This window comes from Batrachochytrium dendrobatidis, assembly GCF_000203795.2.
Source record: "Batrachochytrium dendrobatidis JAM81 unplaced genomic scaffold BATDEscaffold_3, whole genome shotgun sequence".
NCBI lineage: Eukaryota > Fungi > Chytridiomycota > Chytridiomycetes > Rhizophydiales > Batrachochytrium > Batrachochytrium dendrobatidis.
In genome coordinates, this window is record NW_006281101.1 from 533,885 (window position 1) to 560,952 (window position 27,068).

The window sequence follows — 27,068 nt, forward strand, 5'->3', positions numbered from 1 at the left end:
GCTCAATCAAGTCGAGTTTTGTAGGGTTTTCCTGCAATTTTGAACAGGTGGAAACCAAGCGATCATCATCAAGGTTTATCTTTTCCTGAGCTGCATTTGTTACAATTGCCTAGTAAAGACTGTTACTCATTCAAATAACATCAGAATTGTTTTTGAACTCGACAGGTATGTGCATTGGGCATTCTGATGAATGCAAAAACCAATTGTTGAAATATTGAATCAGCGATCTACAGACTGGAATTGATCATATTGTCACTTGTATAGTCGATATCTGTTACATTATGATTTTCGGAAAGAACATTGGCCAGTTGGTCTCAAGACTGGCTCAAGGGTCTGCTTATAATACTCACGGACTTGCTCTTTGTGCTACGCAATCGAGCTCAATAAGTCAGACTCTATTGCCTGTCATGAACCATTTCATGGTAAGGCAGACTGCTATCACACTATGAAATTGTACTGTAGTCTACTGCATTCGGGTTTTGAATAGCTGATCTGCTGGGTTTACTATCCACACATTGCTGAATCCATTTTTTTATTATAGCAGAATTTTTAATTGATATTGTGCATTTTTCTATAGGTATTCAGTGCTAATTTATCAACAGCTTCAGAGACTACGCAAAAGAAAATGCCAGTTGATTCAACTTCTGCACCTAATGCTTTGTTGAGTACTTTAAATAATGCTGCAGATAATTCTGTTATACTTCCCGCTGCTTTTATCGACTCTCCTGGTAAAAAAGACGCTGATATTTCCACACAAGCTGGGAAAAATTTGCTCCGTATACTCCAAAGTAGTCCCAAAAACAAATGGGATGATATAAGTTCATCATACATGGACATGAAGAAATCAAACATGTTGGCTAAGCTTGAGCCATCAGAGTGGATCGACATCATCAATGAGTTTTCTCGACTTTCCGCTGTGCAAAATAAAGCAGATGTTTTTCCAACTCTTTGGGAAGGTATCAAGAAATTCAATGTCGAGCTTACTCCCAAACTGTACTCTGCTCTGGTTACTAGCGTTTTCAAACACGATGCATCTTTAGTTTCAACCCAACAGCTTCAGCAAAGTCGCTTGGATCAAGAAAAACTATACGCGAAACACTCAAAGTCTATTGATCGATCTATTGCCATAAGATCATTGACTCGTAAGATTATGCAGCTCAAGTCTACCTCCGTTTTTTCTCTTGGCTGCGAAATATTTGAATCTGCTACTACAGCGAATATACGAATGAGTTTGTATGCCTATAATGCGTTTATCCAGTCGTGCGCACTTCGTGGTGAAACTTTGATGGCAGAAGATGCTTATTCAGGCATGATTAATGCTGGTCATTCAGCTACCACCGAAACTTACACGTCCATGATAAATGTTTATGGGATTGCTGGAGATGCATTCAATGCTCAGGTTTGGTTTGAAAAATACATAGAATTGTCACAAACACCCGAGACTATGCCGTTTTTGGCTTTTTCCTCTGCACTGGCAATTTGTGGGCGTCTTCCTGCAGCTATCGATGTGCTAGTTCGCCTTATGCCAAGTGCCATGAAATCAGTCAGTATTAAGTCAATAAACGAATTGCTGAGTCTTCTTGATCAACGACTTGATTTCGAGGGCATGCAGCTGCTATACGATACATTGAACAAGTCTCCGGAACTTCCCAATCCCAGCCCCAAGACATACTCTCTTATGATGAATGCTGCTTTGATTAACGGTAACCTAAACGAGGCACTTGGCTATTACTCGCGTACTGAAATCTCTTATTTGCCGCCTTATTGCATTGGACTTTTGGGCAGCACGAGTGCAGATATAGGCGATCTGGATCTTTCTCTGAAATTGGCTAAAGAGCTATTGAGTCGCAATCAAATTCCTGAAATTTCTCATGTTGTAGGACTCGTCCAGGGTCTGTATAATACGGATCCAACAGGTGCGCGATCTATGGAATTTTTAAAAATTATAATTTCCAAATTCATAAATCGTTCAGGAAATATCGCTCCCTCTGCTTCAATCGATCGTGGACTGACTGCTCTGATAACCTGTACTGCTACCAACAGCAATATTCGTTGTGCCTTGGATGCTTTTTTGTTTGCAGAGGCAGCTAAAGTATATCTTTCTCAGCCATTTGCCTTTGCAATATGTATGACTTTCAAAAAGGCAACGCCTGATGCTATAGCTCAACTTACAGCGGTAGACTATCATGCGTTATTTGACTGTGCTTTTTCTCATCACAACCCAAGATCTGAGATCTCGTCTCAAATTGCTGTTCGTTTATTCGTCAAAAAAGTATTCTCATCCATGATACTACATAAACTTGAACCAACTCAGCAAATACACGAAACCGTATGCAAAGGTTTCGACAACATTAGGGACTCGATGGGTAAAGCTGAATGGCTTGTTTTGGTGCGTCCATACAACTTTGATACTATTCCAAGTGCGGCTCTCGATGTCGAAAAGAAAACTTCCAGCATTTTGAAGCAATGGAGACAACCGACTGCTCCTCCCGTAGAATCAACCCATAATGATGAGAGTAAATCAATGATAGCTCAGCTTGAAATGCACTGTGCTACTTTTGAGATTAAGGAAGCCTTGTCTTTGTTTAAGCGTATCAGTGACGCAGGACAAAAAATTTCCCTTTCGGTTCTCCAGTCATTGATGAACTCTTTAGCCAAATCAAAAGATCACGCTTCTATCAGAGAAGTTATTGATATATCTACTGCTTTGGCACAAACATACAATACTGAGCTGGCCATCCAACGTGCACAAACCGCAATATATGAACTTGCCATCTCGGCATATCTGAATGCTAGAGATCCTGTCATGGCTTTAGAAATGACAGTCGAGGCTGTGAAAAAGTATGGCAAAATTCCCAAAATCGGCGTGTGTTTGGCTTTATTCAAGCGGTTTGATCGGTTTGAAAATATCTCAGTTACTCTGGCAAAGCACTGCACAGATCTTTTTCAGCCATTGATTGCTGAATGTGGTGTAACGAATCTCACTCCAGATGTGTTTTCATATATGTTTCGTGTTCATTGCATTACCAACAATATTGTTGAAGCCAAGTCTCTTTTAGACCTTATGAAGAAACATAACCTTCATGTGTCTGGAAAATCTCTAGAGCATCTTGTTCATCTTTACGTCAAAGCCGATCTTCAAGCCGATTCATTAGATGCTTTTGATCAGTATTTGGACATGACTCCTGTACTCTCCATATCTGTTTTTAACGATATATTAAAAATGTATATTAAAAATTCCAAAGATATTACTGGAGCCATGGGAATTTGGCGAGTCTCGCGTCAACGCAACGTTGCTCCAGATGCCAATACGCTCATTTGGCTTTTGAGTGGTTTAGTTGACTTGTCGAATGACGTTGGTTCTGCAAAAAAGCTGTTTGATGCGCTCACTTTACCTGCAGGAGCCCCCGGATCTGCTGGATTTGCTATTCAGCCCTCCATCATTCATTACGATATTTTGTTGAGTGGCTATGCTCGTGCTGAACAACCTGATATGGATGCCATACTAGAGCTGTATGAAGATATACAACAGAAAAAATGCTCACCCACAGTGATGACCTTTGAAAATGTGATTTCTGGTGTGTGCCGTGCTGCTGATGGGTCAATTCGTATTGCTGAACAGATCCGTAATCTCATGTTTACGCATAAATGTAGGTATTATAGCCATCATAGCTAACTATGCAATCGCATGATAAGAGACTATACTGCATTCAAGTACTTACTATGTATACCTATACTTATTTGAATTAGTTTCTTCGACGCCAGAAATTGAAAACTCGATCATGGAACTGTATTGGAAACTCGGCGACCAAGTTGGAGCATTTCAAATATTTGATAGACTAACAACAGAACAGGATGCAGACTTGCAGCCTAATATACGATCCTATCAGATTATGATTACAGGGTTGGTAAAATGTGGACAGCGTGAACGTGCTGCAGCGTTGTTGGATCGTGCAAGACGTCATGGTGGATATCCACAGACTGCCGTTGATGAACTAGAACAAATTATTCTTCAATAAAACACTTGTACTGGTAGTTTAAATCTAATTATCAGCTTTGAATTGATTAGCAATTACACAGTCAGTCAGGTTGATTGTAAATTTTACTTGTAGGTAGATCAAATGTCCAGTCACTTGGAAAATTTTCAATATACTTGTAAAACACGTTTCTCAATTTATTTAGGCGTATTTGAGATTGCAAAATCAACTAAACTTTGTCGGACAACTGTTAAGCTGCTTCTAATCATAGATGCAAAAACATTGCATGGACCAAATACCAAAACACACCCCATAACTGCAATCAAAACCTCACAAATCAAGAGTCGTGTGAAGGAGAATATGTACGACCAGGACTAACCCCAAGCAGTAAAACATTAGTGTAGCACATTACAAAACATCCAAACACAAAAACCATAAGCACTCACATATAGGTGGACGAAGCAGAAGTATTTTGATCTAAAGAAACTCCCATAGGCGAACTAGGAGAATAGCTTGGACTAGTAGGTGAATAGCTCGGAGACGTCGGTGAATAACTTGGTGAGGTTGGTGAGTAACTCGGGGAGGTTGGCGAGTAACTCGGAGATGTGGGAGAGTAACTTGGTGAGGTTGGCGAGTAGCTCGGGGATGTGGGTGAATAACTCGGGGATGTGGGAGAGTAACTCGGGGAGGTTGGTGAGTAACTCGGGGATGTTGGTGAATAACTTGGGGAGGTTGGCGAGTAACTTGGTGAGGTTGGTGAGTAACTCGGGGAAGTTGGCGAGTAACTCGGGGATGTGGGTGAATAACTTGGTGAGGTTGGTGAGTAACTCGGGGAGGTTGGCGAGTAACTCGGAGATGTGGGAGAGTAACTTGGTGAGGTTGGCGAGTAGCTCGGGGATGTGGGTGAATAACTTGGAGATGTGGGTGAATAACTCGGGGATGTTGGTGAGTAACTTGGTGAGGTTGGCGAGTAACTCGGGGATGTGGGTGAATAACTCGGTGATGTGGGTGAGTAACTCGGGGATGTTGGTGAGTAACTCGGGGATGTGGGTGAATAGTTGGGTGATGCTTGGTTGAATCCTGGACTCTTTGGACTGTAAGATGGCGAAGTTGGAGAGTAAGAAGGGCTGGTTGGACTAAATGCAGAAACAGCAGAAAACATTCCAGCCTTGTTTCCTGCTACACCTAGCCATCCCTTGCCAGCACCAACGGGAGAAAAGGCAACTTGCCCAACGGGAGAATATCCACCAGAGGGACTAAAGGGAATTGGGCTTGGAGAACGATCAATGTAAGGTGTATGCGCAGGACTCATAAATCCAGACATTGAACCTAATCCACCATCTAATGCAGCATGTGGCGCACGCATCATAAAGTCTGGTCGAACAGGTGCATGAAGTAGCAAATCTTCATCCAGCAGCACGCCAAATTCACCGGTACCGAGTGGTGCCAATTGTCCCAACATAACATTCTCAGAAACTCCCTTGCAATCATCTAGCTCGCCTAGCCCAGCAGCTTCAAGCAACAAATCAACAGTTTCTTCAAACGATGCACGAGCAAGCGCGCCAGCATCGGTACGGTTAATACCATGTCGAGAAATAGCCATGATACTTCCACGCTGAGTCATAATATCACACAACAGTGCCAAGTGTCGGTAGTTGACATATGAACCGTCAAACTCGATAACTTTACGAGTTTCCTTGAGAATGGCAGCACGTGTGGCTTCAATACCCAACACATCCATGATCTCACAAGCAAAGTTGGAGTAGGTGCGAACAGCATCTACTCCGTGGTGGGCCAAAACTTGAATCAAGTTTGTACCATCCGTTTCTAAAAAGTACTCGGGGTTATCGGGCCGAATCACACCAGATTCATCCACACTCGTGTACTTGCTTTCTGAAATAAACACTCTTGAGATGTTTTTGATACCACAAAGAGTAATATCATTAAGAATGTTGTGCTCAATACGACGTAGGAAAGCATCTTCTTCAAGACGGTCGTCCATATCCATATCACCCTTGTCGTCATTGACAATACGCGCAAGAATAATAAGCTCTTGTGCGTTGTCATCGGAATGCCAGCATTTCAAGTCACCTCCAAAAGGTTGCATGAGCTCTGCACAAATGGCATCCATAGTCATCCCCTTGTCAATCTTACGCTGGAAGTTAAGATGGATGCGCAATACCCATGGAGAAACGTTGGAAAGATCCTCACCAGCATCCGTAATAGCGTAAATCTCCATAATCTCACGATCTTGTTCGTTGACAGAATTCAATGGATCTGGATCATACCAAATTTCAGTAGATGCAGTCAGTTTGCGTAGTGTAGTATGCTCAATTGTGCTGTGAATTTTCTTGGCCATCTCCATGGATCGACGGTATTCTGGATCCAAATAAATTTCCAGCCGAGGCGTTTTAATATTTTTTGCCACATTGATAATTTCCTTAAGACGCGGCACACCGAGCGTCACATTTTTCGAACTAACACCAGCATAATGGAAAGTATTGAGCGTCATTTGTGTCGCTGGCTCACCAATAGACTGTGCAGCAATAGTGCCAACCATTTCACCAGGGTGCACAATGGCCTGGTTAAATCTAGCATCAATTTCACCCAAAAGCCAATCGAATGCTTGAGTGGATAAATGATAGTCTTCAATCACACGTCGAGTAGCAAGAGTCGAACGCAAAAGAATTTGGAACAAAAGAGTTGCGTTGTACTGTGCTTCTAGTGACAGCTCGTCTTTGCCACGCACAACCACCAAATTGTCCAACAAAGCCTTGACTTTATCAATCACATGCATGGGGTGAAGATCTGATGGCTTATTGCGATCAAGATGGAACGTGTTGCGTGCATTCCAAATCAAACGCTCAAGGTTGACAGGCAAGGCCCACTTGTCAGTAGAAGTGTTTGGGAAAATCTGTTGGCGCAGCATGAGTCTATCTTCAGCAAGCTGCTCAAATTCTTCATCAAACTTGACCTGAGCCTCAGGGTTCTGGCTCATATCATCAATAATACGGTATTCGAGCTTATTGGGTTTAAGCTTGTGCACACCGTCAAGAATATCAACACGGTAGCTGCGAACAAAATCTGCATTTGACATGCTCATACTGCGTAGTGTCTGCTTCTCAACCTTGGCGCCTTCCATACCATCCTCACCATATGTAAACTGAACAATATCACCTAACGCATTACGCACAGTGCCATCATACTTGGCCATGACATCTTCTAAGGCCTTGACAAGACGGCGCTGAATATAACCAGTTTCAGCAGTTTTGACGGCAGTATCGATAAGACCTTCACGACCACCCATAGCGTGAAAGAAAAACTCTTGAGGAGTCAATCCTCGCAAATACGAATTTTCCACAAATCCACGGGATTCTGGCGAGTGATCGTCACGAGTAAAATGAGGAAGCGTTCGATCTTTAAAACCAAAAGGAATACGCTTTCCTTCAACGTTTTGCTGTCCAACACAAGCTGTCATTTGAGAAATATTAATGAAAGAACCCTTGGAACCAGATACTACCATCTGCTTGACATTGTTGTACTCTTTAAGTGATTTCTCGGCAGATTTGCCAGCATTGTCACGAGCACGATTAAGCTCCTGATTGACAAGAGACTCGAATGATTGACGAATTGTCATGCCGGGCAACACTTCGAGCGTGTCAGTTTGAGCCTTTTGAATGATCTTGTTCACTTCACGCTTTGCATGTGCAATGGTGTCATTAATGGTCTCCATCGTCTGCCTATCGGCAATGGTATCACCGATACCAATCGAAAATCCATTTTGCAGCAGCCAATAGTTGATTACACGCTGGGTACCGTTGAAAAATCCCATAGTAACATCAGGGCCAAGCTCGTTCATGGATGTATGAATAATACCATTAGCAGAGGAACCAACGGTTCGCTTGCATAGAATGCCCATAAGAAGCTCGCCATCCTCAATCAAAACCTTAGTATCACCAGGACTGATGTCTGTTTTTTCGTTATCAGGGTGAGCTGCATGGAATCCGACAAGATTGATTTTGGGAAGAATCAAACTAATGATTTGTTTAGCGGTCCACAAAGGAATAGGTTTGAGAATAGCTGGAGTAGGGATAATTCCATCCCAATCAGGAACCCACATGAGTAAATTCATCATCAAATCACGCTTCAAAAAAGTATCTCGCTTAGAGAACTTGCGAATACCACAAAGAGTATCTTGCACAATACCCATAACCGGAGCATTCTTTTGCGGCGACACGATCTGTAAAGGAACCATACACAACCCTTGAATCTCTGCACGGGTTTCGTGAGACTGCGGCACGTGCATGTTCATTTCATCGCCATCAAAATCGGCATTATATGGCGACGTAACAGACAGATTCAAACGAAACGTCGAGTAAGGCATGATCTTTACACGATGACCCATCATACTCATCTTGTGCAAAGAGGGCTGGCGATTAAAAATAATATAGTCGTTGTCGAGAAGATGTCGTTCAACTTTGTAGCCATATTGTAAATGTATGTCGCCACCACGCTTGCTGTATCTCAAATCCACTCGCTCACCGTTATCACGAATGACATACTTGGCACCAGGATGCTCGTTTGGACCATTTTGCACCATCTGTTGCAGAATGTCAATATTATATGGAGTAACGGTTTCGGGAAAAGTCAAGTTACGAGCAATGGAGCGTGGAACACCAACTTGGTCAATCGACAGATTGGGATCGCCAGTAATGACAGTACGTGCAGAAAAATCAACACGCTTTCCCATCAGATTTCCACGAAGTCGGCCCTCTTTTCCTTTGAGACGAGCAGCAATAGACTTAAGAGGACGTCCCGACTTTTGCATAGCCTGAGGAAGGTTAGCAATATCATTGTTCATGTACGTGGCAACATGAAACTGAAGCAAGTTTTCAAACTCATTCACAATATGAGCAGGAGCACCTTCAGTTTCGTGGCGCTTCAGACTAATATTAGCCTTGATAATATCCATCAGTTTATGAGTTAAATCATCTTCACCACGACCAGCGCCATCCATACTGATGGATGGACGTACAGGCATAGGAGGAACTGGAAGAGTCGTGATAATCATCCATTCTGGACGAGCCCAATCAGCAGACAATCCCATATCAGTTGCATCTTGATCGCTAATCGATCTTAGCAATGTCAATGTCTTTTCGGGTGTCATTTCAATAGTTTGAGCCTCGTGTTTTCCATCCTCATCCTTTGTGGCCTTGAAGTTTGCCATGATTTTCAAAATGGCTGAACGATAAACTGGCTGCTTTTGTCCACATCCACCGTGAGGTTTTTTGTGAGGATGCCCATTAGGCTTCTGTTGGCCGCCTTCACTCTGCTCCTCGCCGCCTTCGCAAACCGTCTTGGTTTTGCAGAGTTGCCAGACTTCGTGGAATCGACGTCTGCGGCTTTTGATGCGTCGGAATAAAACAAATCTTTCGTTTGATTCATCTACCTTGAGTTTACCACAGTAGTGGCAAACGCACTCGAGTACTTTTTTGATGATTTTTAAAAAGCCTGCCGTATTTTAAATCAAAAATGGAAATCGCACAAGCAAACACCATTCAACCATGCAAGTCGTTAAAATGCATCCGCGATTATATCATTTAAAATAGCAAGGTACAATCAACTCAACAAAAAATGTAAAAGTAAAAAGCTGCATCAAATTGACATATGCAATGTATATCACACCTTGATGGAAGACAGGTTTAGCAAGCTCAATATGGCCAAAATGGCCAGGACAATCAGTCATGTTTTCGCCACAGGTCTGACATTTAAAGTTTCGATCGATTGTTCCCAGACGAGGATCTAAAAGGCCTCCAAGCTTTGGTCGGTCATTGTCCATCAATTCAAAATGTTCAATTTTTGCAACGGACATTGCTTTCTATAAGCATGTGTCAAGCAATAAATCAGAGAATATGATTTTGGAAAAAGGAGTTTGATGAATATCCAATCTTTCAAATCAATGGTAAGCGCCAAAAAGCATGGTTGACAAGGTTTACGTACGGTTTCTTCTGGAGACAAGATACCGAATTGCACAGTTTTGACTTTACGCAGTGGAGCAGAGGAGGCCGGAAAGCCGTGAACACTTGCGGTAATAGCCATAGTTTTTATTATTTGTAGCCTATTTTTGAAGAGTTTGGTTTTTTAGTAGAATTTGTTTGGTTTTTAAACTATACCAATGATATGGAGGACAAAAACTGCAGTTAGCAAATCACTAGTGCACAAGTTCAAGAAAGCGTCCGATAAATTTAGAAAAATAAATGAGCTCACCTTTTTTTAAAAATAAAGTTGACTGGACTTTTTGAAGATGGGCAAGTCAGGATAGTATGGTTTCAAGAAATACAAAGAAAAGAACAAAAAAAGTGGTCTACACGGTCAATCAAGATTGGGATATATGGAATAATTGAGTTACAATCCAGTAGTAAAACGATTGTGATCAAAAGTTTAGATATGATCTACAAAGTGATGAAAGAATGGGTTAGTGACGATGGATAAAGCAAAGAAACCAAACACTGATTTGGAGTGAGAATAAAACACGTGCTTGTGTTTGGGGAATAAGACGAATGTCAGCAAAGGTTGCAATGAATAGGAACAACGAGTCCTTCTCGCCCAGAATCCCTTTGGACTCGCAGACAGAGCACCAAGCATCCTTTTATGGTAACTAACCCTACTTGCCTTTAACAGTGTTTGCCTTGACTGATAGCAAGGTTCTCTTTTTACTCTGCTGGTGACAGAAAAAGCACTGCTTGACCTCTGTTAGCAACAACAGTAGAATGAATTGTCAAACAAGTTCCGGCCGTCTCTTTCTAGGTATGTTTGAATAGACACATACGCACAAAAGAACAATTGTCAGCATCTTATGATATACTAGCAAGGTAGAGCATGGGGTAGATGTCTGCTTTAGTGGTTAGGTGGCATCATTATCATTCATATTCTTGTTTGCAGTTCTACTGCAGTTATCTGAGCTGATGCATTTCTCTTGCACTCCATTTGCCGATAATCTGGTATAGTAACTGTAGAAGCCAATGTCCATTTACTACATCATTTGCTGATCCTGTCACCACCATGTCCGTAACCTAAAGCCTGATCCAGTGCATATGATATGAACAGCTCAATATGAAAGTGATCTTGATGTTTTACATTGGTATATCCCGACACTTTAGGAATAATATGTTGCTGATGCATTTTGGTAGCATGTACCGCAGACTTTCATGTTTCAAGAATAGCAAGATTTTTCCTACAGCTACCAAAATACAAGTAGATCCATTCAAAGTGGAAACAATCCCATCTAAATCTCATTCAATAAAATAAATCCGTACTTTAAATAAACTGCCAAAGAGATCTGATTTTCAGACACTTGATTGTCCAAGTTTTGCTGATGGAGGAGGATTCTTGATGAGAGCAATGAAGACAACGCACGTCACAAAAACACTCACACCACAAGATGCAGAAAGTGGAAGAAAGGTGCGAGTCGCGTGTTTGTGCTGTTAAGAATCATTGAATCTGCCTGAGGGCATGTTACTATGAAGTGGTATTTCCTTGACTGCTGGCATTATAAGCCAGTAGTTTGCAGTCAGGAGAGTCTGAATATTAATATGTAGGATTTAGAATAAAGCATTGAATGGGATTTGTATAAAGTGATCTCGTGTCTATAAATAACATTCAACCAGCAGCCTCTCGTTTCTTTCCCAATCCGCATCAAACTACTATTTTTCATGTCTACCTCTGCCCTTGCCCAACTTAAACAGTTAGGTTATTTCGATCTGTATTAATCATCCATGGCCTTTTGTTTCTGATTGTATACTCTGTTTCCACTAAACTCTTGCTATTTAAACCATTTACTACACCACAATATTAAATAGGCACACCGTTGTTGTTGCCGATACCGGTGACTTTGAATGTAAGTTCTACTCGATTCTATATCTACTTCTCTTGCAGGCTCGAGTCCAAGTATGCTGCTGCATCATTTATAGCTGACTAGTATATATTCGATAATTTGCAACCCTGTTGAACAACAATCACAGCTATTGCCAAGTTCAAACCCCAAGATGCCACTACCAATCCTTCGCTTATCCTTGCTGCCACTCAGAAACCTCAGTACGCTCGTTTGATCGATGAAGCCATTGCATACGGCAAAGCTCATGCCAGGTAACAACTATAAGTTTATGGACCCAGTTGCTAAAATGACAAATTGCGCGGCATAGCCAAGTCTCTGCCAATTAGAAGCTTTTGTTTATCCAACGCCCTTTTACAGCCATACTCACGCAGTGGGAACATTTGCAGAACCATTTATTTTGCTTTAGAATGGACAGTTGTTAAATATTCAGTTTTACTACAGATTGGCTGTTTCTTTGATTGGTGTTGTCAATCTTTGAAACACACCGTTCATGTAATACAAACTGTAGTTTTGACCCAACTTCTTATTTGGCATAGTCATACATTGTACGATCACTAGATATTGAGTTTGACTATTTTCAGATCTGTACACCCCCTTGTATCCTAGTTCAACAACAATGGTTGTACGTATTAGCAGTGTGATTGTTGTTTCCATATCAGTGAACTCAAAAAGTCACATGATACAATACTGTCCAGTAAAATGACTCATTGTTTTATGAAATTGGCTGTCGTATACTTTGATTCGCCTATTTAGCATCTCATTCTACGTGAATACGGCTGTAAATTGGGTTGATCTGAAATGGCAACTTTAACTAACCTTTGATCTATTTGACTGGTATTTACAACAACTTTACTGTGTATAGCACCCCCAAGAAACAACTTGAAGCTGCGTTTGACAAGTTGGTGAGTGAAATTGAAATGTATCAAGTGTGCCCCACGCTAAGACTACTGGCATATCACTGTATCTCATTTTTTAATACAACGCTATTGATCTATTAAACTACCATTCCAATAGCTTGTTTTTATTGAATAGAGCATTCAATTACTAATCTATATACCTTTGATATTTTTGTTACCCGCTAATTCTGGTACTCTAGCTTGTCAACTTTGGTGTTGAAATTCTCAAGGTTGTTCCTGGTCGTGTTTCTACTGAAGTTGATGCCCGTTTATCTTTTGACAAGGAAGCCTCTATTGCCAAGGCACGTACCATTATTGATCTCTACCAAGCTGCAGGCATTTCCAAGGATCGTGTTTTGATTAAGCTAGCATCTACTTGGGAAGGCATTCAGGCTGCCAAGGAACTGGAAGCTGTTCATGGCATTCACTGCAACCTTACTCTTTTGTTTTCCTTTTCTCAAGCTGTGGCTTGTGCCGAAGCTCAGGTCACTCTCATATCTCCTTTTGTCGGTCGCATTCTTGACTGGCACAAAAAATCCACTGGTCAAGATTTCACTGCTCTTACTGATCCTGGTGTCATTTCTGTTCAATCCATCTACAACTACTACAAGCGTCACGGTCACAAGACCATTGTGATGGGTGCTTCATTCCGCAATGTTGGTGAGATTGAAGAATTGACTGGATGCGACTATTTAACCATTTCTCCTAGTCTGCTGAGTGAGCTTGAGAGTATGCAGAAAACCCTTACTCCTCGTTTGACCAAAGACAAGGCCGTCACTATGGATATTCCTGCCGTTTCATTTGATGAAAAAACATTTAGGTGGGCAATGAACGAGGACGCTATGGTAAGTTCTTGATTGCCTGTCATGGTTGAATGCTAGTGCGTTGTTGCTCATCTGGCGATTTTAATCAATGTATAGGCTACCGAGAAGCTGTCTGAGGGTATTCGCAACTTTGCCAAGGATGGATGCAAACTTGAAGCAATTCTGATGGCCAAACTGTCTGCCTAACACTCTGCTTTGATTCTTTGAAATAAACCAACATGGATTTTCAATTGATATACAACCATATTCACGTAAATGAAATACTTTTTATCGTGTAATGACCATTTATCCTTGGAGTAACAATGGATATTTGCTGCGCCTTTCTATTAGGAATTGTCTTTAATTGGCACTTTCAGTTCTTTGACAGTGCTCATCATACAAGACTAAACTATGGTTTTGAGCTGAGTTTGATGAAGATTATCATTTCATGAGATTGATCATTTATTATATACTTGGTATCTATTAGTATTTTATTTTACGTGAATGCGACTGTCAGAGTTTAGACATGGTATTTCAGTTGAATATTAGATATAATCACGTGGTGGGTTGTAAAGTTTCAATGATCATCAAACTGTTAGTTTGTCGCTACGATTCACAATAGAATCTGGATAACTGGTTACATCAATCCAGCATGAACAACCTATTCCAACCCACTGCATTAGACTCATGCACATCTCCATCTTCACAAACTTTAGCCCTGCTTAAATCCGCCTCGCTGACTCATGCACAATACGACCCAGCAGATCCACTAGGGAAACTTATGGCTTATGCAACCCTGACTCCGATTGCTTTACTGGTTGCTTACACCACTCAGTGTCTATTCAGTCGCGATTTGGCTTCTGGGTTTATGTTATTAGGCCAGCTTGTCAACGAAGGAGTGAATTATATTCTCAAAAATTCCATTCGTCAGGATCGTCCTACAGGTAAATACCAGTTGCATCCAAATGTAGCATTACTGTACTAATTAGAGTTGAATATTTCCATTAGATCGACTGGGAAAAGGATATGGTATGCCATCCAGCCATGCTCAATTCATCTGGTACTTTGCAGTCTACTCGTCCATTTATACTCTGCGCAAGTGAGTTCAAGAATGCAATTGCTTTTTATCCATTGGTTTGCACTGCTATCATTCAGATCTGATCCGCTGTATATGATTAGCATCAAGTTTAGATTCAATGCATGGAAATTGATTATGGTTATTGGGTTAACTCTTTGCGCTTTGATTGTGTCGTACTCAAGGTAACCAATGATTGAATGTTAGAATACATGGTATCCAACAGTGGATTGGATAAAGAGCATGCATTAATACAAAGGCTTTATTGGCAATGCGATTTGCATGCATTCAATACGATGATGACTAGACTGCGACTAGAGTACCACTCATTAGAACAAGTTTGTGTGGGATCCGCAGTTGGGGCACTGATGGGAGTGGTTTGGTATGTGTTGGTGCAGCAAGTGCTGTTTCCACTTGCCGAGTATTTCCAAGTGGTGGATGGATGGATAGGACAAATGTTTTTGTTGAGGGACACTCGATCTGTAGGTGGACTGATGGCAGCACAACGATCATGGAGTAGAGACGAGTCTAAATCCAAGAATAAGCATGAATAAAGACTTGGTGAAACTTGAACTGGCCGACAAGTGCATTCAACTGAATTCATCGACTTTAGTGCGGACCACAGATGCAAGGCCATTGCTCCCCTCCACTGCAGCAGAGTATTGCAGACACTGCTACGCAACCATCTCACATTGAAGTGGTGCATTACCCATTCTCTGATGAGTCCGATATCGACGACCAACAACCATCTCAGCGGCAGTCACCTTCACCCACAAGGCTTAGCAAACATGAGAAGCAACAAAAGCCTGCTGGCTGTTTTGGGTCATCTGCTACTGAGACCCTGGCAAAGGAGCATATCATTATGTCAGGTTACTTGCTCAAGAAGGGTGAACAACGACGGGTATGTATGGATTATCTTGTAGTAACTGGTCTGGCTATTGAAGCCAATACACATCGAGATTCAATGAAACAGTCTGTATGCAGACATGGCTGCATACAGCAATAAACTTGCATGACGATCAACTGAACAGTTACACTCCTGTTTTGTATCCCATTAGCCTAGTAGTGTCTAGAGTCATTCAACTAATCGTCACATATTATGTAGAGTTGGAAGCGAAGGTGGTTTGTGCTTCGTCCAGGCATGTTGTCATACTACCAGAGTGACAAGGAATATGAGATTCTTAATATTATTCCATTGGCAGACATCACCACCATTGCACAGGTTGAACTACGAAAGCGGTTGTTTGTGTTTGGTATGGTGACTCGCAAACGCACTTATTACGTATGTGCATCGTCAGCTGTAGACAGAGACACTTGGATGACTGCGATCAAGGCTGCACATCGGTCTGCAAGATCATCCACTACTACACCAGACTTGGCACTTTCAGGAGTGTCTGGGTCACATCCATCAACATCAACCACCCCGCATCAAGTCATGTTTTCATTACCTGCTCAACGACCATCTACGCAGGTGCACAGAGAGAATACTCCTGGAATAATTCGAACGAATAGAACCACGTTGGATGAACCATCTCAAAGATCTCCTGTAATAACTAGATCAGATACTCCATCTATTCTAGAGTCCGTTGCAACCATTGAATCTGTGCTCACTATCGGCTCTAATCCATCATCAGTTCTTGTAGGTGCCAATACCAATCCTGCTCAGATTTTAACTGGGATACCCACTGCCGATGAGCCCATGCTTCAACATCTGGACGCCCCATTGATTCCTGAATCCACAGAAACTGAACAAAGATCCGATCTGGAAAATACTGTTAATCCCAACACTCATGAACCTAGTCGTCATAATAGCAATCTATCCACATATGCGCAACATGCTTCATTACCCGCTCCATTTTCTATCCAACCAAGCTGGTCAGAATCTAGTTCAGATTACTTGTACCAATCAATCATTACAAGCGAACCAAGCAATACCAGTAGTGTTCATCTGGACATAGACTCCACTAGAGTATCTACACACTCCTCGATTGCCAATCAAAACAATATATTGTCCATGTCTGCTCCATCACAACTTTCTGCTGGCTTGCGCGCAGCAATGCTTGGTGAATCAGTGTCGGAACAGATACCCACCCCATCTAATCATCTCAAATCAACCTCTGGCATAGGTGAGTATGCTGCTGCCGCGTCATCCACATCGTTTCCATCTCGCACTCAAAGCGTGCTACGACCTGGCAATATTCGCAGCATCTCTGATCTCAATCTCTCACATTCAGATGATCCTGCCAGATCTCATCAGCCATTTAGTGATTATGAAGATGATGAGGAAGAGAATAATGGATCTAGATCAAAGGATGCACTAGAGCATTTGACTATGAGACAAAGAGAGCTGTATCGACCGGCTTTGGTTGCAATGGCGAATGATCAAGTCGTGAGACAGGGGTACTTGCTGAAACTCGGCGGTGGTCTACCTCGACAATGGAAACAACGCTGGTTTGTTTTGCGTAATGGTCATTTAACGTGCTATAAAAATAGCTCGGTAAGCTTATTTCACATTTGAACTACATTTGAAACCGGTTAAAATAATGACATGTTTATTTCTGTAGGAATATGAAGTATTGCGAATTATATCGCTTGCATCTATTTTGGATGTTTTGGCTGTTGATCCACCCCGTGGTGCACATAGGCATATACATTGCTTTAAAATAGTTTTGGCAAAGCGGTCCATGTTGTTATGTGCAGATACGAATCAAGTTGCGGCAGATTGGATTGAATCATTTCAGCAGACTTTGAGAAGATAAATTATTGATGTGTTGGATTTAGAATGTGAATGATTCAATGAGGTTTGCAGTTTGACGAATAAACTATATGCATACTAATTGAAATGACTATATAATTGTATATTTGAGTGGAGAGATGGGAAAGAATCAATACAAATCAGATTGTATTCGGCTACAAACTTTCTAAAGCATCAACTTGATACTAAATTTCAACTCAGTAGTTATATCCAGCTTTAAACAGTCAGAGTACAACTGGGTTGGGCTTCGACAAGTCGGAAATACTTGATCACTTTCAATTAAATGGAGTGTACAAACTCGGTATGTTCACTACTATAGATTCCAGTAATAAAACCACAAGATCATCATAGCACATTCCAGTGAAACCAACATTTATTTGTATTTCCACCAAACTGCAAGTCGCCATCAACGTTAATGTTCATATTTAAACCACAATTTGTCAACGTATGTTTGCGCCATGTCGTCATTAGCGTGTCCAAGTTTGACTGCCCACGATATACAGTAGTGCATCGAAAGGAGTTGCCATTCCTCAATCTCATCAAAAATTTCTAATTTGGATACACTAGACTATTGGTTAGTACCGTCATGTTTGATTAAAGCTTTCAGATGTAATGGCTTACCGAAGCTTTTCCGAGTCAGAAATACACTTGTCCCAAACAGTATTGAGATTGATTGCCCGTGAGGTTGTCCATCCACATTCAATGTAGCGAGATATCTGATGCTCCAGAGTCTGGCAATCATGTATTCCGGGTAGAGTGATATTTCGGGTCTGGTAGTTGAAACATGTATGATTGAATTAGGTTTGTAAATACTTTTAAAGCAGCATACATTCTTCAATGTTGCTAAATTTCAGGATAGAAATCACCCGAGTACCTTGAGATTATTAAGCATTGTTATTCCAAAAGCATCATTGGGAAGAATCTGTTCATATGTAGCAACCACTGCCGTAGTAAAACTTGATGCCATGGTGGTCAGAATTGAGTGAGATACGATTGGATCGAGGTAGATCAGCACGCATTCTGACAGTATCAATGTTGGTAATCTATATAGAGTTGAACCAAACCATTAGACTAGAAAGCATATATTGGACCAAGCTAATTCATAAAACGCAGATTTGAAAGCAATCATTACGTTGTATCGAGTCCCATGGAAACGAGCTTGGGTAGAATACATGTAAAATCACGTAAATCACCAGGAATCAGCCAGTACGAGTCCGCAACCAGCTCTACTCCACCACCCAACACTTTATATGAATCTTCTCCAATGACGAGTCTAGTATTTTTATCTCGGACAATTGCATGTGCTTTTTTTGCAGTGATCTGTGGATAGTCTATCTCAATATACCGTCTTGGGTTGATTCCATCAGCCTAAAAGAATACGAAATTGGGCAAGTTACAATCATACTATTCAATCTGCTTGGTATGATCGACTTCAGTATCACCTTGAAATTAAAAAATCGAGTATCGGATCCAGCACCAAGAGAAATGATCTGTTTATCCATTGGACGAGTGCCAGATCCAGGTATTTCTGACCCTGTGGCATCCTGCAATGGGATGGTAGCGGTTAAAAACTGCTTGATGAGGATATCTAAACCAGCAGTGCGAGCATATGTTCCCCTGTTGATAATGGGTGCTCTTTTTGATCCTCGTTTAAGAAATGCCTTGATATATGGATCTTGAAGATATCCAGCTGTTACTGCTGAGCTTGAATGGTGCAAGTTAGTTTATCAAGAACATTACTCAAAGTACGCATTGGTTTCTTACTGTTTGCTTGTCAGAGCATCTTCATTGGTTCCTCTAACAGCATCATCTCTATCCAGCACATGTTTCTCCATGACTGCGCTTGACCACTATCGAGAATCAATAGAAACAGTTTATCTAATTCTGATGAATCAGCCAATATGGAAATATCGAGCAAATACAATGGCAACAGAATGTAGAAATCTGATTGCTTATTTGGTTTTGAGAAACTATTATAGAATGAAACCATTTCAATTGAGAAATAAACAGTTTGGATCTACGAAACAGCTAATCTTCAAGCAAACCACGATCGTCTACTGCATATCAACTATGAATGCATTTACATTAGGAATCCAAGACAAAGTCTTGGCAAGATGATTCATGAGCAGCCAAGCCAACACTGTCAACTTCTGTCATTCATCTGCTTTTCGTTTCCCGATTTCTACTCTCACAAACTATAACATCATCTAGGTCAATGACATCTCAACAACTATCTGCTTCGGGCCGCTCAATGGTCAAAAATGTCATCTCTGCTGACACTGTCGTTCTTAGGGGTAAACCTGTCGGTGGTCCTCCTCCTGAATTGGTCTTTTCCCTGTCGCATCTGGTCGCTCCCCGCCTTGGTTCCAGCAAGGAACCTGAGAAGGAGGAGGTGTGATGCTAGTATTGTTTTGGTTATAATGTGGTTGTATTGTTAGACAGGGTTCTTTATAGTAATGGTAGATCGATGCATTGGCTAGTTAATGGATACTGGTGAATAGGCCGTCATTTCTATCATCATGATCACTTTGTCAAGTGAAACAGCTCATCTGATCTCTATTAAACCACTATAGTGAGGATAGTTCAAGATCATTCTTGGTCTGTTCCCAATTCATTTCGGTATCCTTTGCGATATCAACCCAGAGTACTCTTGATCTTTTCCAACCCCATGGACTGCATATTGATATAAACGATCTTACCAACTTTAAAAATACACTTGTTTCAATCTATAGCCATTTGCATTTGAAGCTCGCGAGTATCTTCGACGTCTAGTTGTAGGAAAAGATGTTGCTTACAAGACCGAATATACCACCACTAGTAACAATCGCAGCTTTGGTACTTTGATCCTACGTGTTCCTGTCGACGGAGAAACAAATGTGGCAAAATTGTTGGTGAAGGAGGGCTGGGCCAAGATCCGCATGCGCGATGGAAAACACGCACCTACAGAGTAAGTTATTCCAGAAACTATATAGAAACAGAGCTGTTTGTTCAACTTTGAGTTTTTGAATGTATTAGTGAGCAGCTAGAGCTCGCTGAACTGGAGAAAGAAGCGCAAGAAGCTAAAAAGGGAATCTGGGCTGAAAAATCTGAAGCAAGTATTTGATTTTGTTGAATCCATTACCAAAAGGAAAATACTGAAAGTGGTGATAGACTATTTACTTTTTACTGTTTATAAATAGATTCGTAAGGTGTATCATACATATACTGGTGAAACTCGTTCAATCATTGACGACCTCAAAAAACAGCCTATTCCAGGTAACTTACTGTGCGTCCTGTTTGTTTTGTTAAACTATGCATGTGAAATGACTTTGCAATCTATATAGCTGTTCTTGAGCAGGTTCGTGATGGATCCACATTCCGCGTTCTATTGATTCTTCCCAAGGATCAAGGCAATATCTACCAACACATTACATTGTCTCTTTCTGGTATCAAATGTCCCACCCTACGTAAAGATATTCCCAACCAAGAAGACATCATTGAACCCTATTCAGAAGAAGCCAAATACTTTGTGGAGTCGCGTTTACTTCAAAAAGATATTCATGTGGTTCTTGAAAGCTTTTCTGGAACAGGCCCGTCTGCCTCATTTGTTGGCTCAATCAAATTTCCTGCAGGAAATATTGCCGAAGCATTACTCTCTGAAGGGTTTGCCAAAATTATTGGATGGAATTTGTCTGTTGTAAGTGGACAAGGCCACATTGCAGCATACAAGGCTGCCGAAGAAAAGGCCAGACAAAGACGATTGCGTGTCTGGCACTCGTTTGTCAAAACTACGGACGATGCACAGGGTGGAAAAGGAGCTAGCTGCGTTTTGGGTAACGAGTATGATGCCATTGTGACAAAAATCATTGGTGCAGATTTGATTATGGTTGAGCCTGTAGCCACACCTGGTAAAGATCGAAAACTTCAGCTTGCTTCAATCCGTGGACCCAAGCGAGCCAAGAACGATGCTGGCTTTGAGGTTGGATACAGTCATGATGCACAGGAATTTTTACGCTCGAGATTGGTGGGAAATAAAGTTCAGGTGCGTATTGACTACATCAAAGCTTCCGAAGGCGAATACGAACAGCGCGAATGTGCAACCATCACCCTTGCCAATGGAACCAACATTGGTGAAACATTGGTGTCTCGTGGACTTGCTACTGTAATTAAGCACCGTAAAGATGACAACTCGAGATCATCGGATTATGATAAACTTGTTCAAGCAGAGGAGAAATCTGTTAGCGGATCCAAAGGTATGCACTCCACCAAAGAGCCGCCTGTTCATCGTATTATTGACGCATCAGAGAATGCTGCCAAATCTCGACAGTACTTGCCTTTTCTTCAACGCTCCAACCGTTTGACAGGCATCGTTGAGCACGTTTCGAGTGGGTCCAGACTACGTATAACTGTCCCTGCACAGAGTTGCCGTTTGGTTATGGTTCTGAGTGGTATTCGTGCTCCTAAATATGCTCGCAATGCCAATGAAAAATCCGAGCCATTTGGAGCAGAAGCTGCTGAATTCGTTTCACGTTTAGTTATGCAGCGCGAAGTAGACCTAGAATTTGAAGGTGTAGACAAGGTTGGAGGATTTATTGGAACTGTTTTTTTCAAGCCTGCCAACAGTCTACATCACGGTGCAGTCGATGCGGCTTCAACCCAAGTTAATCTCGCGGTTGCGCTATTGGAGAATGGACTTGCAACTGTGCATGATTACTCGGCATCTCAGAGTCATTATACCAATCAACTATATGATGCTGAAATTGAGGCCAAAAATGCTCGGTTAAATATATGGACAGACTATGATCCAGCAAGCGAATTTGTCGATGAAAATAGACAAGAATCGAATGATCTTACTGGTGGGGTTTCAAACCAGCAGTCGGGTTCATTGGGTACATCGGACATGCGCGAGATTTTTGTCAGCAACATTTCTGCTGATACTGGATTATTGCATATCCAAGTTCAAGGGTCTGATCTCATTAAACTAGAGCAGCTTATGGTGAAATTTTCTCAGTATCATTCCACTGCAGGTCAGCAAGCTATTGCTCCATTTGCACTCAAAGCGGGTGACTATTGTTCGGCTCAATTTACAGTTGATAAATGTTGGTATCGTGCACGCGTGTGCAAACTTAATGGTGCCAACTCATATACAATCGTGTATATTGACTATGGAAATTCAGAAACCGTTCCTGGAAGTCGGCTGAGGGGTTTACCTGCACAATTTGGAACATCTATTTTAAAGCCTCAAGCTGTCGAGGCACAGCTAGCCTATGTGCAGCTTCCAGGTGTTGCTGCAGATCAATCTGCTTTTCTTGCCACTGCAACTATTGAAGCAGGAGCAGAGTTTTCGGAAGAGGCTTTTGCGATGCTGAGGGATTTAACAGAGGGGAAGAAACTTGCAGCGCAGATTGTGGGTCGTAGTACAGGAACACCAGCTGCAGGAACAAAAACGGGATCAGTAGTGCTTAACCTTGTTGTGTATGATCTTGAACAAGTAAAGAATCCGGCTAATGGAGACGGAAGAGTCTGGTCAGTGAATGAGCAGCTTGTGCGCGAAGGGCTCGCATACGTTAGTCGCAACTGGACACGCAAGATCGAGATGGAACGTCGAGCAAAACATAAATCTGTAGGTGGATCCTTGGCTGCTATGAGTTTAAACAACACTGCTGTCGATACCAGTGTTCTTGAGCAAATTGTTGCAGCTCAAGATATAGCCAAGCAAGAAAGGGTGAGTGGTTTGCTTAATGCTTTAACAACTATGTAGTAACTAATATTTATTATAAGATTAATCTATGGCAATATGGCGATTTCCTTGCGGACGACGATATCTAAAATGAAATGAAATTTGAAATTGTCCAAATAATCTTGTTCAGAGTTGTCCGAACTTTCCAGACAAATTAAACTTGATGCATTCATTTGTTAACATAGCGCCTCTGATTACCCAAGAAACCCATCACAGTGATCAATGTCTCACTCCTGTTTCGGGAGCCGAGAGTGCATCCCAAATCAATGCAGCAACTGTGTTATGCAGTTTTTCACACACGAGACGGCAGTCTTTTGTCGCAGTTCCAACGGTCCACAATGACCCAGATAGCAGAACACAATGGGAGAAAGAATCATACCATTCATCCTCTCCCGAATCATCACTGGATGTAGTGTCTACTTGTATAAGATCGCAACGAGGAGCATTCTCGGCTATTCTGATGTTAAGCGATGACGATGAAAGTGACTCTTGCTATGAAACATTGCATGCACTGGCCCAATCACAGCAAAGCGCTGATGCAAATGTGTTTTGGTCTACCACTACAGCCAAAATTGTTGATGCCATTAGAAAAGCCTCACACTCTACAGCATCGGATCTTGTACCAAAAGTATCTTCTCGCAAGACTAATGCAGAGGTAGGAGCAGATCCCATTCATGACTATGAAGACATGGTTGAACTGGAATCTCCCAGAAAGACTTTTCATGTTAAGCCACAGTTGCAAATACATCGAGAAAGGAATGGTGTCTACTGAACCACATGTCAATAAAGAATCTTGCAATATCACAGATTTCACGAGTGAAATGCATTGCACATTTCAGTTTCTTTTACAGCATATTCATGAAAATAAACCATTATCTTGCAGTCATTATTCCAGAATAGACAATGGCTAAATAGTTGCTGCTTTCTTACTATAGATTCACTTGATAGGCATTCTTCAATAAACACAACGACCATTATATGAAACTGGCTGTTTATTATAGACACTCTTATTCGGTGCTTCACTTTATGCCAATACGACTGTGATTTGGATATTGGTTAGAATACAAATGTAATTACACTTTGAATCTCATAGTCATCCACTATGCATTTTATACGGGAGGATGATGCCATGGATTATTAAATGATTCATGCTCTACCATGTCATGTGGCTCAGAAAACTCTTGAGCAATCTGCTGTGATTCTTTAAACTTTTTGGTACTAATGTGCCATAAATCTGGTCCCCGAGCCGATCTACTTTCAATATACCCTACTGTTGTTATTCCAATATAACCTAGTTGAATCCATGGCAAAACACAAGACAGTATGTTAGAATAGTATGCTTGCCCGTCTACGCTCGTCAAATCATATATAACCTCGACTATAAACTTACTGATTCGAGTATGAAACACAAATAGACCTGTAGCTGCACAAGTGCATGCAATGATACTTGCCATATATATACAAAGGACCGTCATGGCAATATTCATGTCCGAATTGGTATTATGCTGATAGACTTCAAAAACTATTACAATACAATTAAAACATTTTTGAAATTCAGTATGAAATACTTGTTTCAAAGTAAAATCTAGAAACCTGTCGAATATCTCATACCTGCGTTTGAAAATCCACTTTGATTGACAAAATACTGCACAAAGACATAAATAGACACGCCTGACATCAACCATGTAGCAAGCGTCCCAAGTAATGCTGTCACATAAAACACTCGGTAGTTGCGTTTGCCAATGCATGTAGACAGATAGTCACAGTGATGGTCATACACACCAATGCACTTGTTGCACGGCTGGTAGTGTTTCATATATAAAATAGATTAAAACAACAGAATGGGCAGCAAACCAAGTGATTTTCTAAAACATTGCGCTTCATTACACAACTGTACCTTGCAATGTTTAGTCTGAAAACCAACACGAACCTGGCAGATTTGGCAATAGCGCGTATCAGCATCAATCACAGGTACACCTGTTAGCTTGATATAATTAATGTTACGAGGAACATGCGCTTGCTTGACTTTAGAATCTTGTGGATCCAATGAAATTGTAATGATTGTGCATGCCAATTGTGCCAATACCAATGCTCCTGAAACTCCGTACAAGATGTGTCGTAGTGAAAACAACTGAACAAACTTTAATATATAAAGAAAATAGACAGAAACTTCAAAAATCCATACAACGATATGAAGAATAAATTTTGCTATATAAAGAGGATTAAACGAGTTTTTGATATAATGGTCAAGTCAGATTCAAAATAGGTCAAGAATTACATTATCCAGACACATATAGTGGATCAATTTTAAACACTAACCGTGAAACGGACGATACCATCCGTTTTTTCGATACCATTTGTTAAACAATGTTGGCTCAAATCCCTCGCCTGAGAAAAATAAATTGTTGCTCAAGACTAAAAAAGGTAGATTAAGTTTTGTAACAGTAGATGCATATTCATCATTCTTATGCGATAAGCCTTGTGAGACTAATTGCTCATGATTTGGCTTGTGCAAGTCCTTCATAAGCATTGAGCGAGAGAGATTATCATTTGAAGAGCGTGCAATATGGACAGTGTTATTTACATCATCATCGCATTTAAATGGAGTGATGGCCAATGATGCTGACGCAGAGCGAGGCGAATGTCGGTGGATATGATTTCCTTTAAGCGAATGCGACAAATAGCGACTTGAGATGGAAAAAGGACGAGGACGTTTGTCATTTTTAGATGGAGATGCCAAGGCTGACGAGCCAACAAAGCTATTTAATTGTGACTGTTGATGTATTGGAGCTGAAATGGTTGGAGTGACGACTACTTCCTGAATAGCTGCAGGAATGAAAGTAGGTTGCTCGACAATGACTGCAGGAATGAGTGGAGTGGCCATTTGCGTTGCTTCCAAGGGCGATGGCTGCAAATTGGAATCCAGCTGAATGGGCAATACTGAAGATGGTTTCTGTGAGGTGAATTCTGGTTGTAGTTCAGTGGTATGCTCCACCAGCGAATTGGTCGTTTCTGTAGTAGATGACATTGGTATGAAGATGGGGCTGATGCAGGTAAAGTTCAAGTTGGCTTGCGTGACGAGAAAGCGAGATTATGAATAGGGGAGTCAAGGAACAGCAGGGACGCTGGCTGTAATAAAACATTCAATGCACATCTCCAGATAATGAATGCCAATCACTGCAATTGCTTGTCCAGTCTTGCTTGAACTCTCTGCAATATTATTTAGATTAAAGCTTATTATTTACCACAATGTTGATATGCAGATCTCAATCAACTTACAGCCATTCCAAACAAAACTTTCTGCTGGCTCTTGACAGCTTTAACTGCGTCTGGAATACTAACTCCTGGTCCTATTACATGCTTGACAATTGTTGGCTGCTTATTTAATGATGACACTGGTTTTGTTGTAACAAATGTCCTGACAGATGTACTTGCGATTGAGACTGATTCAGATACTGGTTCGGATACTGGCTCTGAATTGGTGAGATAATGACTATGCAACCGAGCATTGGCTGCTGCTATAGATTGTGTTTTTTTATCCGCCTTTTTGACTAGAGATGCATTGCTATCTATAGAATTGTCTGGTAGGGTTAGTGACATGTCAATATAACCGCAGCTTTCTCTCTAATGCCACCATGTACCTGTATTATCTGTAGCTCGAACCTCTTTTGTATCGGAAATGGATATGGCAGATGGCATCATGCCAGATGAAAGACATTGAGGGATATACAGAGTTTCTGGCAACTTTATGTCTGGATCAACCACTCTCCTTCGTGTGTAGGATTGGATCACATTACTTGGCTGCTGCAGTTTCTTGTGAAATCGTTGATGATGGTTTAATGGATAAGTCTGTGTTGCTGTTTGTGATGGCCACTGCATATCCTGCCGATTCTGTGGCATTTATTACCAAAACGATGTCGAGTTAAACCGACAAATTCACGTTTTATAG

The 27,068-nt window shown here is 41.2% G+C and overlaps 9 protein-coding genes across 9 annotated transcripts; 5 read left to right on the forward strand and 4 right to left on the reverse strand.

Moving 5' to 3' along the window:
* Nucleotides 1–281: 281 nt before the first annotated feature.
* BATDEDRAFT_87238 (uncharacterized protein) lies at nt 282–4,019 on the forward strand (the record flags this gene model as incomplete). Its single annotated transcript, XM_006677455.1, has 3 exons — nt 282–422; nt 578–3,650; nt 3,751–4,019. 3 exons carry the CDS (start codon nt 282–284, stop codon nt 4,017–4,019), a joined length of 3,483 nt encoding a protein of 1,160 aa, XP_006677518.1.
* A 130-nt stretch (nt 4,020–4,149) lies between these two features.
* BATDEDRAFT_86817 (DNA-directed RNA polymerase II subunit RPB1) lies at nt 4,150–10,076 on the reverse strand (the record flags this gene model as incomplete). Its single annotated transcript, XM_006677567.1, has 4 exons — nt 4,150–4,351; nt 4,424–9,488; nt 9,663–9,855; nt 9,978–10,076. The coding sequence occupies 4 exons, from the start codon at nt 10,074–10,076 to the stop codon at nt 4,315–4,317; spliced, it is 5,394 nt and encodes a 1,797-aa protein (XP_006677630.1). The 3' UTR covers nt 4,150–4,314.
* A 1,599-nt stretch (nt 10,077–11,675) lies between these two features.
* BATDEDRAFT_18972 (uncharacterized protein) lies at nt 11,676–13,826 on the forward strand. Its single transcript, XM_006677134.1, has 6 exons — nt 11,676–11,721; nt 11,837–11,874; nt 11,999–12,122; nt 12,734–12,773; nt 12,968–13,612; nt 13,688–13,826. The coding sequence occupies exons 1-6, from the start codon at nt 11,690–11,692 to the stop codon at nt 13,775–13,777; spliced, it is 969 nt and encodes a 322-aa protein (XP_006677197.1). The 5' UTR covers nt 11,676–11,689; the 3' UTR covers nt 13,778–13,826.
* A 396-nt stretch (nt 13,827–14,222) lies between these two features.
* BATDEDRAFT_10052 (dolichyldiphosphatase) lies at nt 14,223–15,199 on the forward strand (the record flags this gene model as incomplete). Its single annotated transcript, XM_006677074.1, has 3 exons — nt 14,223–14,514; nt 14,579–14,669; nt 14,872–15,199. The coding sequence occupies 3 exons, from the start codon at nt 14,223–14,225 to the stop codon at nt 15,197–15,199; spliced, it is 711 nt and encodes a 236-aa protein (XP_006677137.1).
* Nucleotides 15,200–17,755: 2,556 nt separating this feature from the next.
* BATDEDRAFT_86819 (uncharacterized protein) lies at nt 17,756–19,302 on the reverse strand. Its single transcript, XM_006677568.1, has 6 exons — nt 19,165–19,302; nt 18,843–19,104; nt 18,533–18,768; nt 18,275–18,443; nt 18,022–18,170; nt 17,756–17,963 (listed from the first exon to the last, which is right to left on the reverse strand). Exons 1-6 carry the CDS (start codon nt 19,233–19,235, stop codon nt 17,813–17,815), a joined length of 1,038 nt encoding a protein of 345 aa, XP_006677631.1. The 5' UTR covers nt 19,236–19,302; the 3' UTR covers nt 17,756–17,812.
* A 313-nt stretch (nt 19,303–19,615) lies between these two features.
* Nucleotides 19,616–23,140, forward strand: BATDEDRAFT_10278 (uncharacterized protein; the record flags this gene model as incomplete). Its single annotated transcript, XM_006677099.1, has 6 exons — nt 19,616–19,792; nt 20,133–20,347; nt 20,429–20,495; nt 20,580–20,655; nt 20,724–22,001; nt 22,041–23,140. The coding sequence occupies 6 exons, from the start codon at nt 19,616–19,618 to the stop codon at nt 23,138–23,140; spliced, it is 2,913 nt and encodes a 970-aa protein (XP_006677162.1).
* A 142-nt stretch (nt 23,141–23,282) lies between these two features.
* BATDEDRAFT_87240 (uncharacterized protein) lies at nt 23,283–23,891 on the forward strand (the record flags this gene model as incomplete). The annotated part of the gene is made up of 1 exon (XM_006677456.1): nt 23,283–23,891. One exon carries the CDS (start codon nt 23,283–23,285, stop codon nt 23,889–23,891), a length of 609 nt encoding a protein of 202 aa, XP_006677519.1.
* Nucleotides 23,892–24,228: 337 nt separating this feature from the next.
* BATDEDRAFT_87139 (uncharacterized protein) lies at nt 24,229–26,147 on the reverse strand (the record flags this gene model as incomplete). Its single annotated transcript, XM_006677569.1, has 5 exons — nt 24,229–24,410; nt 24,510–24,641; nt 24,731–24,920; nt 25,017–25,327; nt 25,439–26,147. 5 exons carry the CDS (start codon nt 26,145–26,147, stop codon nt 24,229–24,231), a joined length of 1,524 nt encoding a protein of 507 aa, XP_006677632.1.
* A 242-nt stretch (nt 26,148–26,389) lies between these two features.
* Nucleotides 26,390–27,019, reverse strand: BATDEDRAFT_23375 (uncharacterized protein; the record flags this gene model as incomplete). The annotated part of the gene is made up of 2 exons (XM_006677203.1): nt 26,390–26,688; nt 26,761–27,019. 2 exons carry the CDS (start codon nt 27,017–27,019, stop codon nt 26,390–26,392), a joined length of 558 nt encoding a protein of 185 aa, XP_006677266.1.
* Nucleotides 27,020–27,068: the final 49 nt, after the last annotated feature.